Source organism: Chionomys nivalis, chromosome 2, assembly GCF_950005125.1.
Source record: "Chionomys nivalis chromosome 2, mChiNiv1.1, whole genome shotgun sequence".
In the NCBI taxonomy this organism is placed as follows: domain Eukaryota; kingdom Metazoa; phylum Chordata; class Mammalia; order Rodentia; family Cricetidae; genus Chionomys; species Chionomys nivalis.
The window spans coordinates 39,838,420-39,863,256 of record NC_080087.1 but is presented as its reverse complement, the minus strand read 5'-3'; the positions used below and the strand labels follow the sequence as shown (position 1 = coordinate 39,863,256).

General features: G+C 38.0%; 1 protein-coding gene and 1 pseudogene across 2 annotated transcripts in view; one reads left to right on the top strand and one right to left on the bottom strand.

Moving 5' to 3' along the window:
• The first annotated feature begins 2,404 nt into the window (after positions 1–2,404).
• LOC130867594 (lipid scramblase CLPTM1L-like) lies at positions 2,405–5,666 on the top strand (annotated as a pseudogene).
• A 14,822-nt stretch (positions 5,667–20,488) lies between these two features.
• Kiaa0408 (KIAA0408 ortholog) overlaps positions 20,489–24,837 on the bottom strand; it is a 29,488-nt gene continuing 25,139 nt past the window's right edge. For both annotated transcript variants that reach the window (XM_057754416.1, XM_057754423.1), the window contains exons 5-6: positions 23,051–24,230; positions 20,489–21,073 (exon numbers count right to left, since the gene is read on the bottom strand). In XM_057754416.1, coding sequence (XP_057610399.1) covers positions 20,900–21,073; positions 23,051–24,230 — 1,354 coding nt within the window. In that variant the 3' untranslated portion in view covers positions 20,489–20,899. The remainder of the gene's footprint in view (positions 21,074–23,050; positions 24,231–24,837) is intronic.

Genomic DNA, 24,837 nt, shown 5'->3' with positions numbered 1-24,837 from the left:
ATATAATTCTATTTCAATTAAAAATATTTTAAGAATTATTGATTTCAATGACTTCATAGGACACTTTTCATCCTTCTGAGTATTTATAGATTATTCCATGTTTGACATCATATTCATTGATTAGTCATATGTGAAGATGGTGCCTAGTTTACTTTATTGTTGCTGTCAATTTTGAGGAACAATCTTTCAAAACAGAATCATCCTGAGTAAGAGGAGTTATTTTTCTATAAAGTAAGAAAGGGTCAGGGCAATGAGATGGCTCAATGTATAAAAGTGCAGTCAAAACTACTGAGCTGAATTTGATCTGTGGGATTCAAATGGTGGAAGAAGAGAACTGAGTCCTGTGGTTTGCCTTCTCCTGTGTGCTGTGGTACATCTATGTGCATACACACTAAATAAATAAAGCAATTTTAAAGGCAAACAATATACATTACTTCATCTTTCTCCTAGACTATCAATGCTGAACTGGATCAAATGGATAACACATTAGACTGTGATTCAAATTTCTAGTTGCAGAGGGCCTCCAGCTCAATCTGCTTACTGGGTGCTGGTTCCAGTTAAAGCACTGTGATTTTAACTGGAACCTGCTAACAGATCCAAAAGTAGAAAATCTGGAGATGGGGTATGGAAAGAAGTAAGACACTTAGCTTTAGAGACCTGCTTTTTATTTGTTGCTCTCTGGACTCTTTTGGGGGACTTGAGGCAGGAGTCTTCTTGGGTACTTTAGTAGGAATCCAGGAGAAAAATGTCAGTTTGAAACAAAACAGGGAAAGCATGTAAGATAAGAAGCTAGACTGTTTCACAAGCCATTATCTTATTTACATGTGACTGAGCAATCTATTTTTTTTAATAAGCAGGAAATTTTCATAGGTAAACATTAAGGCTTCCAAAAACAATTAGGGCAGCTTGACCTTCACCATTTATCCTGTCTCTGATTGTTGGTAACTTCTGTGTAGTTACTAGACATGGCTATTTGTGTTCCCAAAGGGAAGAAAGGAATGTGCTGTAGAAAGGGGACAACAAACGGTGCAGTCATTCTTCTTAATGCGTTTGACTGTTTTAGAGTATGTCGTTGAAATAAGAGGACAATTTGTAGGACTTTAAAAATCACAGAAAGAGTACAAGTGTCAGGTAGCTAGTCAGATATATTAACAGACTTGAAGGTAACTGAAAATGGATCCCTACCTCATAACCAGCAGTTTTATACAAGAATGTATAAAAACCAGTAACCAATACTGCAGGACCGAGGGGGGGGGCACACAGAGAGGGGGAGAGAGACAGAGATAGAGAGACAGAGACAGAGAGAAATATCTGAGTTATATATCTTGTCCTGATAGAAACATGGAGATCTTCTATAAATGCCGCTCTCTTTTCACACAAGAAGAAATCTAAATGAGTGCATCAGTCACTTGGACAGGTCCGTATGATAAGATTTAGAGCTGTGGGAAGAGCTGGCTCTTCTATTTTTTTTTTTTTTTTTTTTTTTTGGTTTTATGAGACAGGGTTTCTCTGTAGCTTTGGAGCCTGTCCTGGAACTCCCTTTGTAGACCAGGCTGGCCTCGAACTCACAGAGATCCACCTGCCTCTGTCTTTAAGAGATAATGCATAGCCTACAGCATGCTGGTTGACACAATGGTCTCTGTCATTGTCCACTCTCGTTTCATGAGAACATTTTCCTCAGCTGTGACTCCTTTGACTACTGGCCAGTTTGACCTTCGAGAGGACCTTAAGTTGTTTTTTAATTATCCATGCCTGTCTTATGAGCTACACCTATACCTCTTCCAGATTAATTTGTTAGTGGTCATAAGGACCTGGAGCTAAAGGGAGGCCAGAGCAGGATTCTGACAACACAACTGCCTAGCAATCACGGAGATTTACAAAAGTAAGGCAAAGTAATTCATGATATCTAGTAAGAGCTTTAAATTGCTAATTTTTAGTTTGTTCACAATTCCTGTCCTGGTGATATCTCATTAGTAAAAATAAATAAATAACTAAAAATAGGAAACAAATCAGTTATTAGGATATGTAGAGTAGGAAATGAGACATAATGTTTCAATTAAAACTCTATCATTATCCACGTTTATAAATGGGTTAACAAAAGCCAGATATATTTCGAATGTACTGTAAAAGCTAAAAACAAAAAAATGAAATGTAATATATAAAGAAATAAAGCAAAATGTAAATAGGACACTGAGAAAAGACAGTAGCAAGCCCTCTAACATTTCTGTAGATTTTGTAAGAACAAATAAAATAAAAGGCTTAATTATTACTGTCGAAATTAAGGGAATAGCTCTCCATTCTTCTTATCAGAACAGTTACTTTAGAAGGCTTATAATTGTAAGTACTTTCCCTTGTCTTTACAGATTCATATAAATCTTCTGAAAAGTAAACAGGTCTTTCAGCCATGGTGAGTTTCTTCCAGATCCTTGGAACCATCTCTTTGAAACACAAACATGAGACTGGTTGGTAGCCACCCCACCCCCAGCTCCTGTGGGAGGATAGGCGTCTATCCTCACGGTTTATGTGCCTCTAAACTGCAAAACTGCCTGCTATTCTAAAACCATAAAATTCCCTCCTCCCCAAATAAGGTCATTTGGTAGAAGGAATGTCTCTCAGTTACCAGATAGAGCTAAAGATGAATTGTGTGTGACAAACAGTGCTATCATGTTCCATTTCCTGAGTAATAGTTCACTTGAAATATCTGCATTGGCTTGTTTTTGTATGATAATTATGAAGTGTGAGAACCCTTTCTATCTTTGGGATTGGTCAGTGGATTATCTAATATTACATTCTAGTTCAATGATAATTAAAAATCAGTACTTCCTCTCTATTACCTTTTTGCAGAGGATTTCTGAGTTGAGAGATTTTGACTCTAATTATAATTATCAAACAGTACTTTCAAAATTACACAATAAGCTTAATTATGTAGTAGAAAATCTGTATAACGACTCTCAATTTTTCTATAGATTCACAGTTTCTGTGTTTTTGTTTGTTTGTTTGTTTGTTTGTTTTTTGAGACAGGGTTTCTCTTTGTAGCCTTGGCTGTCCTGGAACTTACTCTGTAAACCAGAATGGGCTCAAACACAAAAATTCATCTTCTATCTCCCAAGTCCTGGAATTAAAGGTGCATGCCACTACTGCCTGGCTTAAAATTTCTTTATGCTTTGGTCTGAAATCATTTTGTAGAAATTTTATTATTCATTTATTAATTTATTTATTCATTAATTGTTGAAACAACCAGCTCCTCCCTCATTGCCCTAAAGTCTTTAGATATGTGTGTTTCATTTTTTTCTTAGGTACAGGTGGTAGGATCTTAGACCTGGGAAACATGTCACTATCACATGTGACTTCTGGGCTAGACTCCTATCAACTATCAATAAAACTTCCATCAGTAGTCTTGACTACAATTTCCTTTGGTTTCTGTGTTTTGGTTTTAAAATACTTCTTTTTCTTTCTTTAATCAACAAAGAGTCCTCTGGGAGCGTAGGATGCTTATAGAAGTGGCATATACTTTATTGTTCAAACCAGTTACTTTGAGAGTGAGAAGCAAAATTAATAATTACTAAGAAGCCATTCTCCAATCAGAATTCTTCTAGATAAAACTGGATATATGTAGTTTCCAGGGAAAAAAAGAAGAAAAGAAAAAGAATCTACCAAGGTTATTGGCCACCTAGGTATGTAATCTCACTTGCTCAGTTTCCCTGTATTCTGGAAAAAAATACATGTATAGTATGGTGAACCACATGGATTGTGTGATGTTAAAAAAATGTAACTCCTTATCCCCATCCCATACACAAATGTCTCTTCCCTGTGGTCATAAAAGACTAGAACCTATGAAAAAAAGGCTAGAACCTATGTTAATTTAGCTCTAAGACAGGCTAACCCAATATAATGGTCTGAATGAGGATGGCCTTTGTCTTAGTTTTGGGTTACTTTTACTATGTTAAAATACCATGACCAAAGAAACTTTGGGAAAAAAATGTTATTTCAGCTAACACTTCCAAACCACTGTTGAAGTCAGGACAGGAATTGAAATAGGGCAGGAACATGGAGGCAGGAGCTGTTGCAGAGGCCGTGGAGATGCGATGCTTACTGGTTTGTTCCCCATGACTTGCTCATTCTGCTTTCTTATAGAACCCCAGAACTACTAGCCCAGTGAGAGCATCAGCTATGATGGGCTGTGCCTCTACCCCATCAATCACTAATTTAAGAAAATGCCCTATAAGCTGTGGAGGCATGTTTTTAATTGAGGCTTCTTCCTCTCAAATGACTAGTTTGTATCAAGTTGTCATAAAAATTATGTAGCATAACCTCCATAGTTTCATATATTTGAATACTTGACAACCTCTTGGTGGAACTATTTGAGAAGGATTAGGATACATGGCCTTGTTGAAGATGTGTCACTGGGTGTGGACTTTCATGTTTCAAAATTCCATGCCATTCCCAGTGTTTTTTCTTTTTACACCACATTCTTGGGGATCAGATGCAAGCGCTCAGCTATTACTACAACACCATATCTGCTTGCTTGCTCCCATGTTCCCTATCAAACAAGTGAATGTCAAAATGTAGAAGAATGTAAGTAGATTCATGTCTTCCTCGTACTTCCCCATGCACAAAACTCTGAACTGCACTGAAGAGAAAATGGGAAGTAGCCTTGAACACATGGTACAGTAAACTACTTCCTAAATATAACACTGGCAACACAGACACTGAAAGCAATAATTAATAAATGGGACCTGCTGAAACTGAGAAGCTTCTGTAAGGCAAAGGACACAGCCAAGAAGATAAAATGGCAGCCTATAGAATGGGAAAAGATCTTCACCAACTCCACATTGCACAAAGGACTGCAGCTAAATGTTTACACCACCACACGGTCCAGCCTTGGTGCAGAGAACAATGTGGACCTGGTCTTGAACGTGGAAGACTTTGATGTGGAGTCTAAATTTGAAAAGACAGTTAATGTTTCTGTACCAAAGAAAACAAGAAACAATGGGATGCTGTACGCATATATTTTCCTACTCATGCTGGGATTCTGCCCTGGCACGATGGGAAACAGGTACACCTGATTAGTCCTCTGACTACCTACATGATCCCCAAACCAGAAGAAATTAACCTGCTCACAGGGGAGTCTGCCACACAGCAGCAGATAGAAGCAGAGAAGAAGCCGTCTAATGCCCTGGATGAACCCGTTTCTCACTGGCGACCCAGGCTGACCCTGAATGTGATGGTGGATGACTTTGTCTTTGATGGGTCCTCCATGCCTGCAGATGTGCTTCAAGATGATTCAGCTTGGAAAGACAGTGCACTACCTCCCCATTCTGTTCATTGACCAGCTGAGCAACCGGATTAAAGACCTGATGGTGATAAACTGCTCCACCACTGAGCTGCCACTCACTGTGTCCTATGACAAGATCTCACTGGGGCGGCTGCACTTCTGGATTCACATACAGGATGCCGTGTACTCCTTGCAGCAGTTCGGGTTTTCAGAAAAAGACGCAGATGAAGTGAAGGGAATTTTTGTAGACACCAACTTATATCTCTTAGCGTTGACCTTCTTTGTTGCAGCGTTTCACCTTCTTTTTGATTTCCTGGCCTTTAAAAATGACACCAGTTTCTGGAAGAAATATTTCCCAGGTACGGAATGCCTCAAGTCTTGGCACCGATAACGGGCCCGCCTTCGTCTCCCAGGTAAGTCAGTTGGTGGCCAAACTCCTAGGGGTCGAATGGAAATTACATTGTGCGTATAGACCCCAAAGTTCAGGACAGGTAGAACGCATGAATAGAACAATTAAGGAGACCTTATCCAAATTAACGCTTGCAACTGGCACTAGAGACTGGGTGTTCCTCTTACCACTGGCCCTGTACAGGGCCCACAACACTCTGGGGCCTCATGGACTGACTCCTTTTGAAATCCTATATGGGGCTCCTCTCCCATTTATAAATTTCTTTAATTCAAACATTGCCGATTTTGCTAACAGTCCTTCTCTGGAGGCTCATTTACAGGTGTCTACAGATCGTGCAGAGAGAGGTTTGGAAGCCACTCGCCGCTGCTCACCGAGACCAACTGAACCAGCCGGTGGTACTGCATCCCTTCCAGATAGGAGATACTGTTTGGGTCCATAGACACCAGACCAAAAACTTGGAACCTCGGTGGAAAGGCCCTTACACTGTCCTTCTGACCCCCAACGGCACTAAAGGTTGACGGCATCGCATCCTGGATCCACGCCTCACATGTTAAGGCCGCCCATACGGCTGAAAAAGTGGAGCCCACCGCGACCCCAGCATGGAGAGCCCAACGCACTCGAAACCCCTTAAAGATAAGGCTTACCCGTGGGGCCCTTGGATGTTATATGGGCCCTACTAAGACTGGGGATGGCGACATTCCCGGGATATGGCTGCCATCCCGGTGGGGGGGGGGGCGACATGGGACCAGGAACAAAGACTTCTATGTTTGTCTAGGACAAAACACACAAAAGGGATGTGGAGGGCCGGGGGACGGTTACTGTGCCCAATGGGGTTGCAAAACGACGGGGAAGGCTTACTGGAAACCCTCCTCCACCTGTGATCTAATCACGCTCAGACAAGGAACCACGCCTGGGTACTCGGGAAGGGGACCCTGGACTTGCAGGGGAAAAGATTGTGGCCCCTGCTATGATATCGCTACCGCTACCAATGTCCAGGGCGCCACCCCAGAAGGTAGATGCAACCCCTTAGTCCTAGATTATGGAGACCAGCCAATTTAGACAACTTCAGGCAGCCCTGCATACTGATATCAAGGCACTGGAAGAATCGGTTAGCGCACTTGAAAAGTTATTAACCTCCCTCTCAGAGGTAGTCCTACAAAACAGGAGGGGGCTAGACATGTTGTTTTTGCAAGAGGGAGGGTTATGTGCGGCACTCAAAGAGGAATGTTGTTTCTATGCAGACCACACTGGGCTGGTGAGAGACAATATGGCAAAGCTTAGAGAGAGGTTAAGACAGAGACAAAAGCTGCTTGAATCATGACAAGGATGGTTCGTAGGATGGTTTAATAAGTCTCCCTGGTTTATGACTCTATTGTCTTCTCTGATGGGTCCCTTGATTATCCTCCTGCCAAAAAACAGTAAGAAGCTGTTTTAAACTCTGTATTTTTTTTGTCTAGGATTCCTTTTTAACACCTCTTAGGTTTTATGTGGAATTAGTTGGCCACCTTGGGCCACCAAATGTTACATGGAGAGGGTCCCTTGTTTGTCCTGGCCACCCAGATAGCTTACACCCAAAATAACCACACAGAAACTGTACTAATTAAAACACTGCTTGGCCATTAGCTCTAACTTCTTATTGTCTAACTCTACATATTAGTTTAACCCATCTCCATTAATCTGTGTATTGCTATGTGGCTTACTAGAGATTCTAACTGGCATCAATCACAGGCAGAGGATCCATGGCTTCTCTCTCTCTCTGCCCTTCTTCCCAGCATTCATTTCTGTTTTCTCTGCTTACCTAAGTTCTGCTTTTTCAACTAAGCCAAGGCAGTTTCTTTATTCATTAAACAATGAAAGCAACAGACAAACAGAAGGAACTCCTACACCATTTGTTTATCTTTAAGCTGGCCTGGTTATTTCCCAAATTGAGTAAACACACACACACACACACACACCACAGTCCACATAAACAAAAGCAGAATACATCTTTTTAAAACATGAGGATTACTTTTACCATTCCTGTTTAGTCTTGTACTCTACGCTCTTGCCAGGTCACGTAGTTCAGGAAAAGGCCATATACCAAGGAATAAAGCTAACTTCAACAGTTTTAAAGTGGTTGAAATCATATTGAATGAATGCATTCTCTGACCATATTGAACTCAAATTAGAAATCAATAACTGAAAGATAACAGTAAGTCTATAAAATATTTAAAGTTCAGGTGATCATCTTCTAAGTAAGCCATTAGTTAAGGAGAATGTTAAGGAGAAATTGAGCTGGAACTGAGCCAGAAGCTTCGTACCTGTCATATAGGTATATGTTCATAGTACTGGATTATATTACTAATAATAATGGTATGTGTCATATAGGTATATGTTCATAACACTGGAAAGTGCTATGTAGCTGTTAAGGGACAAAGGTTATCAAGGTTTTTCCCAGTTGTGGACTATGAATCCTATAATACTTATCATGGAGTATATACTGATCATCGCAAAGTGGTTTGGATGTCTTAGAGAAAACCTACAATGTTTTAATTGGAATTGAGTCCAATTCCATGAGAGAGAATACATGCTTGATATTATACCCCTGATTAAAAAAATACCTATGGTTGGGATGCCACAGGTCCTAGTGGGAATATAGTACCAGTGTATTACTAAATAAACAGGTATTTAAACTGCCTTCTATATATTTATATTTCTATTCTAGATTAGTACTCATCTCAGTGTTGAAGAGAACCTCTTTTTGTCATGACAGTTGAAGCAGTGATTCCTAACTGGTCCAGTACAGAGAACTGAGTAACTGTTGTGTACTCAGCCCTAAATGGAATATTAGCATCACTCCTTAAAAGGCCTAGGGAGCCTTGTGGAAGAGGAAGTAGAAACTTAGAGAAAGTAGGGTACTTACAGAAATGCTATCATCTGTATCTGTCATGGTCATTATAGTTACAGTCACAAGGCAGCTGTGACTACTTACATGGACACATGAAAAGGGAGGGAAACAGAAGGAGGATAAGTGGGGTCTGCAGGGGACAGTAAGATAAATTAACAGGGATCGGGAAACTATCTGCAGTGCATTGTATACCTGCATGCTTGAAATGGTTAAAGAGTTAATTTAATTTAAAAGCCCTATATAGTCAATCTAGCAAAAAAGAGGAAGTCTTAGGGAAAATATTTATCAGAAGTAGAACTGAACTACATGGAAAGAAAACAAATGGAAATTTGTGCAGTGCCATTAAAGTAGTACTAGCAGGTACGTTTAAAACTTCAAATGCTTTCATTAGAAAAGGACAGAATTATCAAATTAGTTATCTGAGCTTCCAATAAAAAGAACTGGGAAAAATCACAAAAATAGACACAAAACAAACACAAGAGAATAGAGAAGGTCAGAGCAGGTATAAATGAAAATGACAGGAACAAAATAAAGGCAAAAGAGTTATTATCTAGAAAGACAAATAAAATTGATCAACTTGTAATAAAAATGACACATTTAGATGAGAAAGAAAGGTCAGGGATACAATTCAGTGGTAGAACATTTGCTTAGCATGTGTGCGGCTGTAATACAACCTACAGCACTGCAAAAAGAGAGCAGAGCTGGAAAAGGGAAATGGGGAACTAATCAGCAATAAAATTAAATAACAGGCAAATTTCTATAGATTCTTCAGTCATTTTAATGATCACCTGAAAGGAACATTGTATAAAAGAATTAGATATGATGGATTGAGTCTTTTCAAAACCACATGTGAACTGGGTGGTTTGATTTAGCTGATAAATCTAAGAGAAAGTGAATCCATAGTTTAAAGTCTTGAAAAAAATCCTCAGCTTCAGGTTGGTTTTACTGGAAATTCTCCCAAACAATTATTGTTAAACTCTATATAATAATCTCTTAGAGAAAAATAGAAAAGGAGAAAAAAATATCAAAGTCTGAGCCCAGTAAGATCTTACTGCTAAAAATGAAAGACAGTATAAAAAGAGGAAAGATTGATCAGTGTCTCTCATAAATTGACATATCAATGTTCAGAGTAAAACACTAGCAAACTGAATTTACACTCACAAGTGCACACAGACACACACACACACACCATGAAGAAATGACATGTATTTTCATGTAAGGCTGGATCTTAAAAGATCTTTTTAATGGTAAGATAAACAAAAGCAGATTCCTAAAATGCATCTGAGCAACAGAATAATGATCAAAAATAGGAAAAAGGAGAAAATAGGAATAAAAATGTTCAGTAGTAATAGGTCTTGGGAGTAAGAGCTTGGCCTGGCTTCTTTTTCCATCTTCTCTGCCATATAAGGAGCCTGCACTGCACATTGCTGAACTGTGGACCCTGGCATGGCTTTTCTGTCATGATGAACTGAAATTAGAACTGTGAGCCTTCTCTTAAGTTGCTTTTTTTCCCTTGGTTCTATCTCTGCAGTGACAACAGTAACTAATTCCACATCATAAAATAGAAGATGTACAGAAGTCGGTGAGCAAGCCATGCTTCTTTGTTTTGTTGCTGTTGTTTTATTTTTGTTTATTTCTTTGGTTTTTGTTTTTGTTTTTTTAATATCAAAATTGTTCAAGCTTCTATAAGCCTATTATCAATTCATGCTGACATTTTTTTCAAGATGTGTTGGTATGTGTCAACTTAGTGAGCATTTAAAACTTTTTTGATTATTTTTTTGTTGTTGTTGACAAATATTTTTGTTTCTTTCATTCAACCACAAAACATACAATATTTTTATGTGTTGCTGAGAAAACTATACTTTGGGGCTTGATAAATAAAATGCTATTATTTCAGTGACAACATGTGTTTTCTGGGCATGATACTAGAACATCTCATTTGCTTTTTCTGCTGGCATGATAAAAACCCCAGAAAAGATGCATACATAAGGAAGGAGCAGTTTAATTGCAGCTCAGTTTGAAGTTGCAGTTTACCATAACAGAAAAGTCACAGCAAAGGGAGGCTGAAGCAGCTGGTCTCATTGTATCCTCATTCAAGAAGCAGTTTGCCTTTTTAAAGTTTTTTATTATCTTTTTTAGTGTGTATGTACATGTCTGTGTGTGGGTACATGCTCATGAATGAAGATCCTAGCAGAACTGAGAAGAGGGTGTTAGATTTCCTGGTGTTTCAATGATAGGTGATTGAGAGTTGCTTGAGGTGAGTACTAGAAACTAAACTCAGGTCCTCCAGCAGAGTCTTAGACACTCTTGACCAAAGGCTATTGGCTAAAGGAGCTGAAGGAGCTGAAGGAGCTGAAGGAGCTCCCACAGCACCTCCCCTTTTGTTTAAATAAGAGAGTTCTAAACCCAATACAAAACTATATACACTTGGAGCAGATATCAAGTATAAGATTAGAATTATAACCAGCATAAACAATATTAAGCAAGGAACATATCCCAGTGTTTTGACAAACATTCTATCCTAAGGAGTCTAAGTATTGTATTGGAAATGGCTTGGCTAGATTATAAGAAGACAGTAACTAGTATTCTAGGACTGCCTATCTTCAACTCCAATGCAGGCCTGAGAAGGGCTATAATATTACTTGAGAATTCAGGAAGTGCAATCAAGCAGCTTCCAAAATGTGCAGTAGATGACAGAGCCAACTGGTTGCCTGAGCAATCACCCAAATTCTCATTTGCAATGTTGGAGCAACCAACTTTAGCTAAGGCCTAGAGTAACTGACAGACAATTTTCAGAGGCAGGAATATTTTCAGAACCCAAGAGCCAGTCATAGACTGGAAATATCTCCTAAGCATCTTTGAAAGTCATTAAGAATCCAAAATCAGTCTCTCCTAATTTGTGCCTTGTGTGTCTAATTTTCTGTAAACCTATTTTGTACCCTAGGTAATTGGCAAAATCTCCTTATTGTATATTTTAGGAACACTTTGTAATCCCCATTTAGGCAAAACTTTACTTCTTCAAACATTCGTTCTGAAGTATCTGTATTCGAGTTGGATAACAAAATGTCATGTAATGTAAATTATAGACTTAGGAAAAAAACTGCTTACATATTATTCCAATGGCTGATTTCCAAACATTGGCACAGGGTAGGACTATTGAACATTCCCTATGGGAGGATAGTCCATTGGTATCTCTCAGTAGGCTGAAAATTATTATAAGTAGGCACTGTGAAGGTAAATTTTTCTCTACCCTTTTCTTATAAAGGTATAACAAAGAAGCAATCCTTTAAATCAATAACTATAAGAGGCCATCCTTTTGGTAATAGAGAAGGCAGAAGGTAATAGAGAATTCTAGACTGTAGAAGGCCCATAGGTGGTATAACATTGTTGACAGTCTGTCACCATTATCCATTTTCCCGATTTCTTTTTAATAACAAATGCAGGAGAATTCTTCAATATGGTGAGCATCTAGTTGCTCCTGTATCAGTTGTTTTAAAGCTTACAGTTTGTCTTCTGTTAAAGGCCATTGCTTAACCCACATAGGTTTCTCAGTTAACCATTTTAAAAGCAAGGCCAATTTTATACCTCTGAAGGCTTGCTAGTTGCTTTGTGTTCTTGTACGGCCTGAATGGCTGGTGACATTTGTTTATAATATCTTATAAGATCCTTCCCAGAAACCTGAGTTTTTGTGACTGTAGGAATGTTAACCTGGGTATTCCATTGCTGCAACAGGTCATGACCCATAAATTCACTGCAATATTGGCTACATATGGCCTCAGCTTTTCTTTCTGTCATTCTGGCCCTATGCATTCAACCCACTTCATATTTTGTTTTACTTGAGATAGTGTTCCAATTCCTAGTAATTGAATATCTGCCTCTTAAGGAGGCCACTCTGGATACCAAGATCCTGGAGTAATGATAGTCACATCCCCACCTGTGTCTAATAATCCCTCAATTACTATATCCCTCATTTATATGCACTCTTAGCTTTGGTCTTTGATCACTTATAGAAGTCTGCCAAAATAAATGTTTCTTGTTTCCTATGGAGTTTTTGACTCATCCTCCATGTCTATTCCATCATCCAAAATAGTATGTTTTTTTACAGCATGTACTAGATTAATTTAGACATGTTCTCCACAGTGACTGGGAATGATTGGACCTTGTTTGACATCAGTTTGCCATACCTCCTACATATGCAAGAATGCTGAGTCCTCCTATTCTTGTCATTCCTAGATGAGACATTATTTCTAGGAATTCCTTGTCTACAGTCCCTTCCACAATTAAAACATTTGGCATTTTGGTGTCTCTTCTCTGTTGGAAATCTCTTCTCTTACCCAAGCTTCAGTACTATAGTCAAATGTTTCGACATCAATTGTATGCAAGATCCATTCATCTATGGGTGCTAATATGACCTTTAAAGGCCCAAGGATCTTCTTACATTCTAAGCTGGCCTTTTCAAAAGCCAAGGATTCAATTAGTACACATCTAGTTTCAGGGTCTGTCACTCCTAATTGTACAGCCTTAGTTAATCTTTGTAAGAAATCAGTAAAGTGTTCTCTCTGGCCCTGTTTAACCCTAATATATAACTCAGTTCTCTTTTCTAGTTGCTGAATCCTGTCCCAAGCACTTAAAGCTGCTGTGCTACATAGGGACAAGGTGTGTTTGTTGTGTAGCAAGCCTGTTCCTGAGGATCAGAGTAATTACCCTTGCCAAGAATTTGATCTTGGGAAGTCTCGAATCCTTTAGCATTCCTCTATTGCTCTAAAATTTTTGTCTCTTCTCTCCAATAACACTTCCAAAGCAGTGGAAGTCCATTTTCTAGAACTGCTGAGATTAATTGAAGCCCATCGTATGGAGTAGCCTTAGTGCTTGAAGCCCATGTTTTCACCATTTCCCTGACAAATGCTGAATGTTGCCCATAATTAACTATTGCTTGTTTTCTTTTAGATTTCTCAGATGTATTGATTCCCAGGCATAATCTTTGATTACCTAGCATACTTTGGGCCAGATGGTCTTTCCTAGGAAATTACCAGATATGTGTTTGAAACTCTGTTGATGTCATCCCATGGTCTGTTATGTACTGATGAGGCTAAATTCCATGCTCATCAATTTCAATAAATTCCTCAGTATTTTCATGTCTTTTTACTGCTGCCTTTTGTAAAGTCTGAATATCCTGTCCAGTGTTCTGTTCTAATGCCCTCACTGAGGATTCCAAGATATGACAGTTGTTCAGTAAAGATAATGTCTCATCCTTGGAAATAATTTTGACTGTGTGCATATTAACTTCCTGAAGAGATATCTTATCCATTAATCTATCATAGCTTTTCAATAGATTCCAATATTTAAACTCAACAGCACAAATTCTTTCAGACAATTTTGTCAAATTGATGCTGTCCCACTCTGTAGTATTGAACTATTTTTTAAATAATATTGAAAACCAAACTATTTCCTAGAATCAAATAAAGGGATGTAGAAGGAAAGTCATGTAAGCCTTGCAGAATACCTTCCATAGTATAAACAAAATAATTATTGAACTCCTGGATGTTATCAGTCATTTTTTTGTAGTTTCTCAGATATTACCTGTTATAAGGCACTTATAATGAATTGGAGTAGGTGTACTAATCGTTATTGGCCAGCACGTCTTGCAGTTGCAGCCAGGTGGCTGAGAGATGTTAGCAGCAGTAAACAGTACGTGTTGCTTACTTTGGTACTGAAAATATGCTTTAACAAATTAAGAGCACTTATTAAGGTGATCAAATGATTCTGAGAGTTGGAACCCAGGATAAAGAGAAAACCTAAAGTTTTCTGTCAGTTTGAGTTGTGGACTGTGTGCATCATGGGGATTGCAAGCAGCAGCATGTGGCCTGCAAGCAAAGCACAGAGAGGCAGCCTGTGGGTCCTGAGTCAGGAATCACTCAGCAGCAGCATGCTACATCTGAGGGCTTGCTAGAACCCCGGGCAGGACTGTCAGTGCCCAATGTGCCACATGTCTGGTAGACTGATCCCACCAAATGAGCCTTCTCTTCAATCCCTAACTCTCCCCATTTTATATAATCCTGGAATAAAAACCTAGAGAATGGTGCCATTCATAGTGTGGAGCATGACAAAAAATGTCTGAGGACTTCTGGATGAACTTGGAATAAGTAACTGGGACCTGTGTGGCATCCAGTGGTTCTTGTGACCCAGATCTGCCTCAGGAAGCTTCCTGGTTCTGCATGGATTAACTGTATAGCTAGAAAGTTTCTGTCCCCTGTTTCTTGTCCCTCCCACTGGACAACAGTGGGTCAAAACAGAACATCCTTGCACTTGGCATCACTTTGCGTAGGTTACTGTAATCCCAGTTCCCTTCTACTCAGATAAGGATCAGAATGATTGATGTTTCACCTTCTTCACATACCACATTACATTTGATTTTGAGATTGAAGTCTGTTCTTACTAAAGCAGTCTGTTTAGGTATATTAGATATAAACTTGTAGTCTCTGGGTTATATAATTTTCTTTTGTCTGTTATATGAAGATATGAATGGACTACTTCATAGCACGCTCAAGAAACATTTATGTTCCAGAAAATACATTAAAAGTAAATAACAGTAGAGGAGAGAGAAAAAGGGCTGTAGCATCCCATTCCCTTTGTGTCCTTCCTGGTCTTTCTTATTGATGTCCTCAGATGGCATCCTGCCATTTCCAACTTCTAATGCTGCCCGTATTAGTCCAAGGTGTACTGACTCACGATTTCTTTCAGCACTGTGTGTTTATTGTTCTAGATGCCTACAAATGAGACTTCACTTCCTACTTCTGTTTTCTAGGTCTGGGTTTCTTGGTTACAAATCTTGTATCTGCCAATTTCTTTCCTGAGATTACTCTGCTCTACTTGGGCTCTAGACAAAGAAGGATCCAGAATTGTTTTTTGAAGAAATTGGAATGGTGACCAGTTGTCAGACCTTTGAGCACTGTAGCTCTGGGTTCTCATATGTAGTTCTGTCCTCAAGTCCAGATTGGGAAATAAGCTTCAAACATAAACAGCCTTCAGAGAACAAATTTAAGTGATCTTGAAATCTAAAGTAACTACTTGATTGCTAGGCTCTGAATACATCCTTCCAAAATTTACATTGAAATTTAATCTCATGGCAACACTGCTAAGAGATGGGATCTTTCCTGTTATAGCATCACAAGGCCCTCTCATGAATGGATACATCTGTAGCCTTGTTAAAGAAATGTTAGCTTTATCTACCATTGGAAACTTTCCGTATTCTACTCTGGAAGGACATGCTAAGTAAAGCCCAGCAACCAGATCCTGTCTTAGATGGAAGGACTATTCTCACCATTCATCCACAGCTGCCAGAATTATAGAAACTACATTTCTGCTCCTCAGAAATTACTTGCTTATGGGAATTTTGTTACAATAGGATAGATGTGTTAAAACAGTACTCCACGGTAAATGTGCTCATTTATTCTGGGGTATGTTGAGCAGGAAACTTTGAGTTAGTACTGTACTCATTGGCTGCGTTCTTTACCTTCTCATACTCTCCATCTAAAATCCTTGGAAAACCAGAGTAAGCATTAAAAGTAGAGAGGAGTTCTCTAAAGTGGGTGTTGGTTGCAACATCTTGAAGCTGTAAACACATACAAACCAGGAGCACCGCAGTCCAGTCACTGAAAGGCTTAAACAAACTCCCAAATGAGAACTCTGTTCACTCTCTCTTTTCTCGTCTCTCTTCCCTCTCCCCACTCCCCACCTTTTTTTTTCCCCAAGAAGATAGGGTTTGAGAAGGCTTATTCAGGAGCTGTTCCCATTTCCAACCACCATCTTGAGAAATATTTATTCTATTTATTATTCTACTCGATTTCCTTATGTGATTAGAACTTGCAAAAAGTCCATCCTGAAATTCGCTATGAGATAGAAAGAAACAATAGACTGTGAATGTATTTTGCCAACTGTAAGTCACACAGGCAACAATTTATACACAGAAATCAGATTGTGGGTAGTCAGGGTGAGGCTTGGCTTCTATTCCTGGGAAGTGTGTAGCTATCAGAGGTTTCACAAATCTGAAAGGTTGTCAGGAATCCTGATGATCATGGTTGTCAACACAATTAGATCCGGATTCAAGAAAGCAACACGGCACTGGGCATGTCTGGGAAGGTATTTCCTGGAGGGGGAAACTTCCTAATCTTTGGAAGGGAAAGGCACTTCTTCAAAGTAAACAGCACCCCCCAATGGTACCCCACATATATAGAAGTTCAAGGAAAAGGCTATTGCTTCATGCTTGCACATCTTACTCCCTTGCTTGTGAGTGCACTGTCTGTTGCTGCTTCTCCCATTATACCCTTCTGACATCAGCACTCAGTTACCTCAGCCTTCCAATGTGAACTGAAAACCAGGGGCTTGTAAGGATCCTCCAGGCCTTCTTTACCAGGTTTCGATGCTGAGGGTACAGTCTTATGGATGAGTAGTGGCCAGACTCTTAGCCTCTCCAGCATGCGGCCAGCCATTGTAGGATTACCCAGAGTGCATCATGCCAGACAATCTACAAATCTCCTCTTAGTATATATTCATCTTGTGTGCTCTCTTCCTCTAAGAAGACTTTTAGGTTGCTTCCACATCTGGATGTTTTTCCTAATTTAACAGGCTTCTCCAGTCTATTGGATTCATAAGTTCACCAAAATGGACTCCATTTTAGGCTTTGTGATTTATTTTACTAATATTATTTTACTAATATAAAAATCACTTCCTACATCAAGAAAAGAGACTCAGGAGCAGTCATCTCTGAAGTTTTCCCAAGGATGACTTTCCTTATTTATTTTTTACCTTCTTATGTTAATTTTTTTAAAAAATAAGTGCATTTTTTCACTTATAAATTCTGATTAAGAAAAACATTAACATTTGAATTAATAGAACAATAGACTAGAAATTTGTATCTACCTAAAAGAATTTAATCTCATCACATAAGTGCAAATCTCAGAGCGGAAAGCTCTCTTCAAAGAAAACTTTCTTCAAACTTCATACCATTTAGACAGGAGCAGTGTTTGGAATGACGTTGCATGTAGCTATCAACAGGATTGTCTTCAACTCTGTGGTTATTTCTAGGGAAGCTGCATTGAACAATGTATGCATCTGAGTTTGGACTCAAAGCTCCACTGGAGTCCAGTATTGAAAGGAAGAAAAGAAAGACATTCTTGTGCTTAAAATAGTAGGTGTTTCCAAACTTATTTTATTTAATAGCTTCCAGTGGCTGAAGATTTCCATATCAAATAATTTTTTTTATCAGAAAATGTACCTAAAATAAATTTAAAGATGTTTTTTAGGAAACTTAATATTCTTTATGGAACCAGATGTTTTGGATATTTTGTTTTGGGGACTTTGTGGTACCTGGTTAAATCATTTATGTTGCAGTAAATCATGCTTTGGGGAAATGTTAGCAAAATAAAACATAGTCTCCATTTCTTATATGGACAAAAGAAAGAAGCTCTTGGTCATGTTTGAAGTGATAAATAAGACAAATTATCACTCATATTTTTCTATTTGGTTTGGGGATATAAGGCAATATTAAAAATGTACATGAAAGTGCAAACACATTCACACACACACATACACACACAGAGAGAGAGAGAGAGAGAGAGAGAGAGAGAGAGAGAGAAAGAGAGAGAGAGAGAGAGAGGACCTCAAGTATTCTGCTAGAAGATCAGTTAGAAGTTTCAATAATCCTTTATAAAAAAGGAAAAATAAGGTGTTTTTTTTTTCATTTTTTTTCAAAAGCTACTAGGGAAAACATTTCTATGTAGATATTTCTAATGAAATATTCCTTTAAATGGTTACACATATCCTTAAACCTAAGGATGATGGCATAAAGAAAGATTATGCTTTAGGGAAGAAAACATCTACCCAGAATATAAAAAGGACCAGTTACAAATCACAAGAATTCAAAAGAAAAAAATTTCAATAATAATAATTTCCATTTATCTGTTTTTTTCATAAAATTTATAAATAGCTTTAAAAGAGAACATAGACTAATCAATTTGTTTTAATTTCTTCAGCTTTCTAATCAAGGAGTTGGACTAAATGCTAATTTTTCAGTTGTAGTATTCTATGATTCAAGCTAATATAAGATATTAAAAAGGTTCCACTGGTTTATTCAAATGATAATAGAAAAGGCGGGCTTAAACTTACAAAGCCTGGCAATGTAATTATCTTTGTTTTTTTGATAACAAAGAAAAGTATTAAGTGATGAAAGATATTATCCAAAGTTTGAATCCTCTCAGTTTCTAGTCAGTACCCCTCTTTCCAAATCAGCCTGGCCATCAACTATATTACATTGATTTGTTTTATTAAAGATTCCAGGAATCCCAGGTCCCTACTGCTAGAAATCTATTTTTCTTATTTTTAGGCCTTTCCATTTTTAAAGGAGAGCTCAGAATTCTGGCTTGAGCATAGAGACAGGGGCTACTGATCAATCCAAGACTGCCTGGGACACAAGGGTGCTGCCTGGGACACAGGGGTGCTGCCTGGGACACAGGGGTGCTGTCTGGAACACAGGGGTGCTGCCTGGGGTACAGGGGTGCAGGGAAACAGACGTGCACACAGCGATAGCTTTAGCTTATCATTTCAACCCAAGGAACCACTTTTCCAGGGTTTTCTCTGCTTTAGGGGAAAAGTATAGAGCAATTAACACCCAGTTTCTTGGCTGCTCTCCTGTGGTAGGAAAAAGTCCTTTAAGAGTGAGAGAGTGAATCTATAACCTTCAGTACTTGTGCCAAACTCACACTCTAGACACTTAATTCCACTTAAGCCCTGGAAATCTTCTTACTGTAAACCACGAATCTAGCCATCATCATGCTACAGTCTCAAGCCTTTTAAGGCAATCTGTGATTTACAAATTACTTATTTTACTTCAGAGAATGGAATAATAAGGTGGATTCCTCTTAGTGGCTACAGTATTGTAAGGAGAAAGTCCACTGAATTTGCTAGGCATGAGAATTTCTTTTTGGGTGAAGTAGATTAATATTAAGCATGTAACACAATTGCTCTTAAAGGAGAACAATTTACATCAAAGTTGCTTTTAAGATTGGCCATGTAGGAGTCTGAGGATCTCAACTTTCCTACTTCTCCTATGCCACTTATCAATATAGATTTCATGCATCTGGTGTGGGCAAATTGTAGCCATGATATATATTGGTGGTCAATGTGACCACCAATGCCCAAATTTAGTTTAAGGCCTTTTTACACAGGATAAGAAATGCAATATAGTTTAGCTATCAATTAAATGTTGTTCCTGATCATCCTCCTTATAAAAAATGGGAATTAGTCTTTTATCTACTAATTATTGGGAAACACTTAGAAAAAGGAAAAATCAAAACAAGTGACTTACCTCCGCAGAGAAAGAACTCCAAATAAAGTAGCTAAACTAAAAACTTACCACAATTTTAACAAAAAGTAAAATTCAGCACAATTTAATTACTTTTCTGCATCTCATTTAAGGAATGTTTGTTACTGAAATCAACAAAAGAAATTCATTACTTTGTCCTGTTATTATTAAGGCAGTCTTACGATACTGGCTCCAAGAATCAAGTATACAGTTAAAGCCAAATGAGACTACCAGATGATATACAAAAGCACAGATGAGCATCTTATACCTGTTTTAGAAGACTGATATGTTATACTTGTGATGTTTTCATTTAAACAAGAAATCAATAGTATCAGTTACCTCCATATGGGTTAAGATGCTATTTAAGATTGATTTCTGGAAAACTTCTAATGTTTGGTTCATGTATAATTCTCATTTTTTTTCAATGTAGTTAGTGGCCAAGGAAGTGTTTAAATTATATATGAATGTCAAATGCCTTAGGTATATACCTATTAAAAGGTATGCAAAATATAAATAGGATTGTATATTTTCAAAACTTTAAAATAAACACAAAGAATATATAGGTCTACATGTTATAATTTAAGGTCAACACTAGCACATAATTTTTTACCTAAATACATTCCTATGACAATACATGCACCTACAAACACATGGCCATGCACAGAATCTTGTTTTCTGCATTTGCAAGAAAGTTAGACTATACAATATTGTACATTGTTTCAACTTAAATCATTTTGGAAAGTCAATGAGGATGGCAATAAAAAAAATCTAGTCTAAGAAATTAAAGTACAAGGAGATAATTATCCCACAGATTAAAAACACTGAAGACCGATGGAAAGTTAGGGTTAGATTGCTTGTCCCAGTGATCTTGAAAGTTGCAGAAGAGAACAAGATTGTTTGTAAACACTCTGAATATTCAGTTTGGCAAAAGGGATGAGAACTTGTATAATCCAGCAATCCAGGCTAGATCTAGACCATCTGGGCTTCGGTTTGCAGAGAGACTTTATAGCTGTAGGCAGTCCTCCGTAAGGCTGGGGGTGCGGATGGCGATCTGGATGCCCATCTGGATGGGAGTCGGCGATTAGCTGGTCTGGCAGGTCGGGAAAACCCTTTTCCATTCGAGACTTTCACTGCTATGGATTCCTACAACATAAATAAAGGCCACGATCTCCTTACACATGTCACCTTTATCCCCCAAAAAACATCAAAAGGATCATCATCACCACCACCATAACAACAATAATAAAAACGTTCATAAGATTTTGTGCTCATGGTTCCAACTGTCCTTTCAATAATTTTTCTATATTTATTTTTATTATATATAGGTGTTTTGCCTGTATGCACTGTGTGTGTACCTGGTGCCCATAAAGGTCAGAAGTGGTCATCCGATTCCCTGAAACTGAAATTATAGGTGGTTACCAGGGCCTCTAGAAGAGCAGCAAGTGCTCTTAACTGCTGAGCCATCTCTCTAGCTCCTACAATCCTCTAACTGGCCTGCCTAATAAAGCTGATATTCTTATACCAGAGACAGGCAGTGAGGACAGACTTGGGTGTTACTAATTTCCTTCATAGCCAAGCAATAGCCTCATTTTTAAAATTGTCCCTTTGGATATGTAAATTTAATTCAAGTTTTTCTTAAAAAAAATGAAGCAAAGCAATCCAATATGTTCCTAAGGATCTACAGTAGAATGAAATTGAATGAATGAAACGTATGCCCTGGCAAATCTGAAGCATGCATGGGCAGCACGTATATGGCAGTTCTGTTGAACTTGTCCATATAGGGTTTCATGTTCTAAGTTGATGAGAACAACAGACCAGGTCTCCTCCTCAAGAGGGCACCATATCTCATTACAGATGGTTGTAAGCCACCATGTGGTTGCTGGGAATTGAACTCAGGAACTTTTGAAGAGTAGGCAGTGCTCTTAACAAGCAGAGCAATCTGATCGATGAAAAAGAGGAAACATTGAGCATCTATTCTTAGTTAATGAGAAATTTGTTAATGTACATGTTTGTGTGTCTCTGGTCATAGGACCTACGGAGTTATGGTTTCAACTAAAATGAAGGGAAGTACAAAAGCCAAGGGATTATTTGAAATGTTGACTAATGACAATAAGTCATCTTATTTAAACTGCATATATAAAAAGGCATTTTGTATAAGTCTTCATAATAAATATCAATTTTCTTGACCTCTCCATTTACAATTAATGAAGACTGTACTCTTTTAAATGCACAAAAGAAAAAAGAGAAGAAAAGTTTATTTAAATCCCAATCTTTTTGTTAATTTTCATGTGAAAGCAATCTATGACTAGTTGTATTTTATAGACCATCTTTTAGTGGCAAAAACAAAGGATCTGTTTTTGTTTGTTTTAAAATTTCAAGCATTTAAAAGGAGACATTGTTTTGAATGATTACTTTGCCTTCACACACACTCATGTTGCAAACCCTATGAGGCCACAGGGCATGAAATGGGAAAGTCTGAATCAATCATAACCAAGAAAGTGGAAGCTATTAAAAATTAATTTACTGAAACAATAAACCTTTACAGTAAAACTGTAAGTCAACAGATATGTATTATGATTTTTTTAAAGAAAGGAAACAAATAGCTTTCCCTAGGTTCTCGAAAGCATCTTCTATCAATATTTATTTATTCATTTATTTATTTATTTATTTTTGAGGCAGTCTCACTACTTAGTCCCAGATGGCCTAGAGCTAACTTTGAAAAATCACTCCAGTCTCAAACTCATAGAGATCTACCTGTTTCTGCCTCCTAAGTATTCAAATTAAAGGCATTATCACCACTTATGTCCTTAATATTACTTATTTGAAAGTAATGTACTAGATGAAGTTTTTAAAACTATACCCTCAGCTCATATTAAGATATTGCCTCACAGAGGGCCAAGACGTTAAGAAGATCCCAACATAGGTTTACATCGTACTTATATGATCTAGAAACCAAACTGACTTCAGAGGTATTGCTCAAGACAGATATAGTCCCTGATTTCTCAACTGTGTTATCTTAGTTGAATCTAGTCCTTCCTCCATTTGCTGAATCCCACACTAAACCAACTGTTCCATTTGACGCTATTCTAAACATTGAATCTACATGATACCACCACTTACATCAGAACCACATTTGGTCCAGTTATCTCTGAAACATCTTAAATTTTGCTGCGCAGGCCTTGTCTCTGTCTCATAGGTTTTCAGCAGCTTTTCCACAACACCGTAATTTGATCTGGGATCAGCTGACCTTGGCCGGCTAGAGAAATTGCTTGGTCTCCAATCATGCTCGTGGAACATGAGCTGATAGCTGCTGGGACTCGTACATGCCTGTATTTGTTTGACCGGGCCTGTGGCAGAGACTTTTGTGGAATTACTGAATACATTTTCTATGGGTCCAGGAGTGTGGTCACTAACTTTCAAACCACTAGTCCCCCTGTCATGTTCTGGCATGTCACCTCTATGAGCAAGAGAGATATCAAGAAGGTTGAGATCATCAGATGATTTTGAATCGTTTTGACTCTGCTGTATTGCTTGACGATTTCTGTCTGTTCTGAAGACAGTTCTGTTAAATTCATCAATCTTTGCTGCCAGCTTTTCATTCCTTGGAGTCTGTTCATAACTGCAGCTGTAACTTCTAAGTGGATCTCTCTGTGTCACTGAGAGAAGAAAGTCATTTTTCACATGAAGATCAAGCTGAGATTTATTAGGATTATCTGGAATCACCTTTTCAAATTTTGCTTTATTGGGTGTAAAACCAGCTTTTTGGGACTGCACAGAAGGGCTCTCCTTTGTACCTGATACAGAGTCACATAACCACATATTAAGTCCAATCTCTTCATTACCTGGAAGCTTGCTATCTATTTTGACTTCTGGTGTCAAGGAGGAAACCATGGTACTATCTTTCAAATTTCTCTCTTCTTGTGGAAACAGTGGAGACTGCCTCAGAAGGAGATGAGGATTGCAATTGGTTTTATCTTGACTCTCATGGGACACCCACCTGTAATATAAACTTTCCTTCAGTCTTTCTTGGGCTTGTTCAGAATATAAACTGGGGAAATTTCGAGAGGTACTTCTTGGAGGAGGAACTGGAGGAGTTTCACTTCTTTGTAAATCAATTAAACCAATTCCACAGTTTTTCATAGAATTGTTTTGGAGTCTATTGGCACAGCTCAGATTCTTTTTCTGTTTTTCTTTCTCCCTATTGGTTAGAAGAATGCCCTGGCCATTACTGATCAAGTGGTTCCCATGAGGTACACTGATTTCATTTGGCATTTCCTGGAGAACAGAATCAGACTTCATCCTAAACAATTATAAATCAAGGTATATTAGTAATATTATTTTCAAAATGAGCTTTTAAAAGAAATCATAGTTTAAAAATGTATTTATGCTATTAGAAAAAGTCACAATTTGCTAAAATATTATATGTGTAGTTATATGTGTGTGTGTATGTATGTGTATATATATAATGTGATTATATACACAATGTGATACATATGTGTATATATGTATTTTAAATTCATTTATTATAAGACCTATTTATTGCTTTCTTGTAGGGTAAAGTCTTCAGTGTTATAGTCATGGTTCTAACCCAAATTTTAGTCAGTGTCATCCCTTACTTTTCCTAGCATGAAACCTCATGCTAGATTCAAACTATGCAATGTAGTCTCTTGAGTTTCTGCTCTTGACGTTCCCATTGCTACAGTATTTTTCCTATTATATCCTTTTCCTCATTTTCCTATGCAAGTTTTATTTTCTATTAAATAATTCCTATTCATCCTTCACTTTTCTCCTTGGATTTTAAATAACATTGGGAATAGTGTCAGTCTGAGTGGAGTATCATGAACAACATTAGGTAATTCCAAATGGAAGGTGTCATTTGAACTTGAAAGGAAGGTAAGATTGTATTT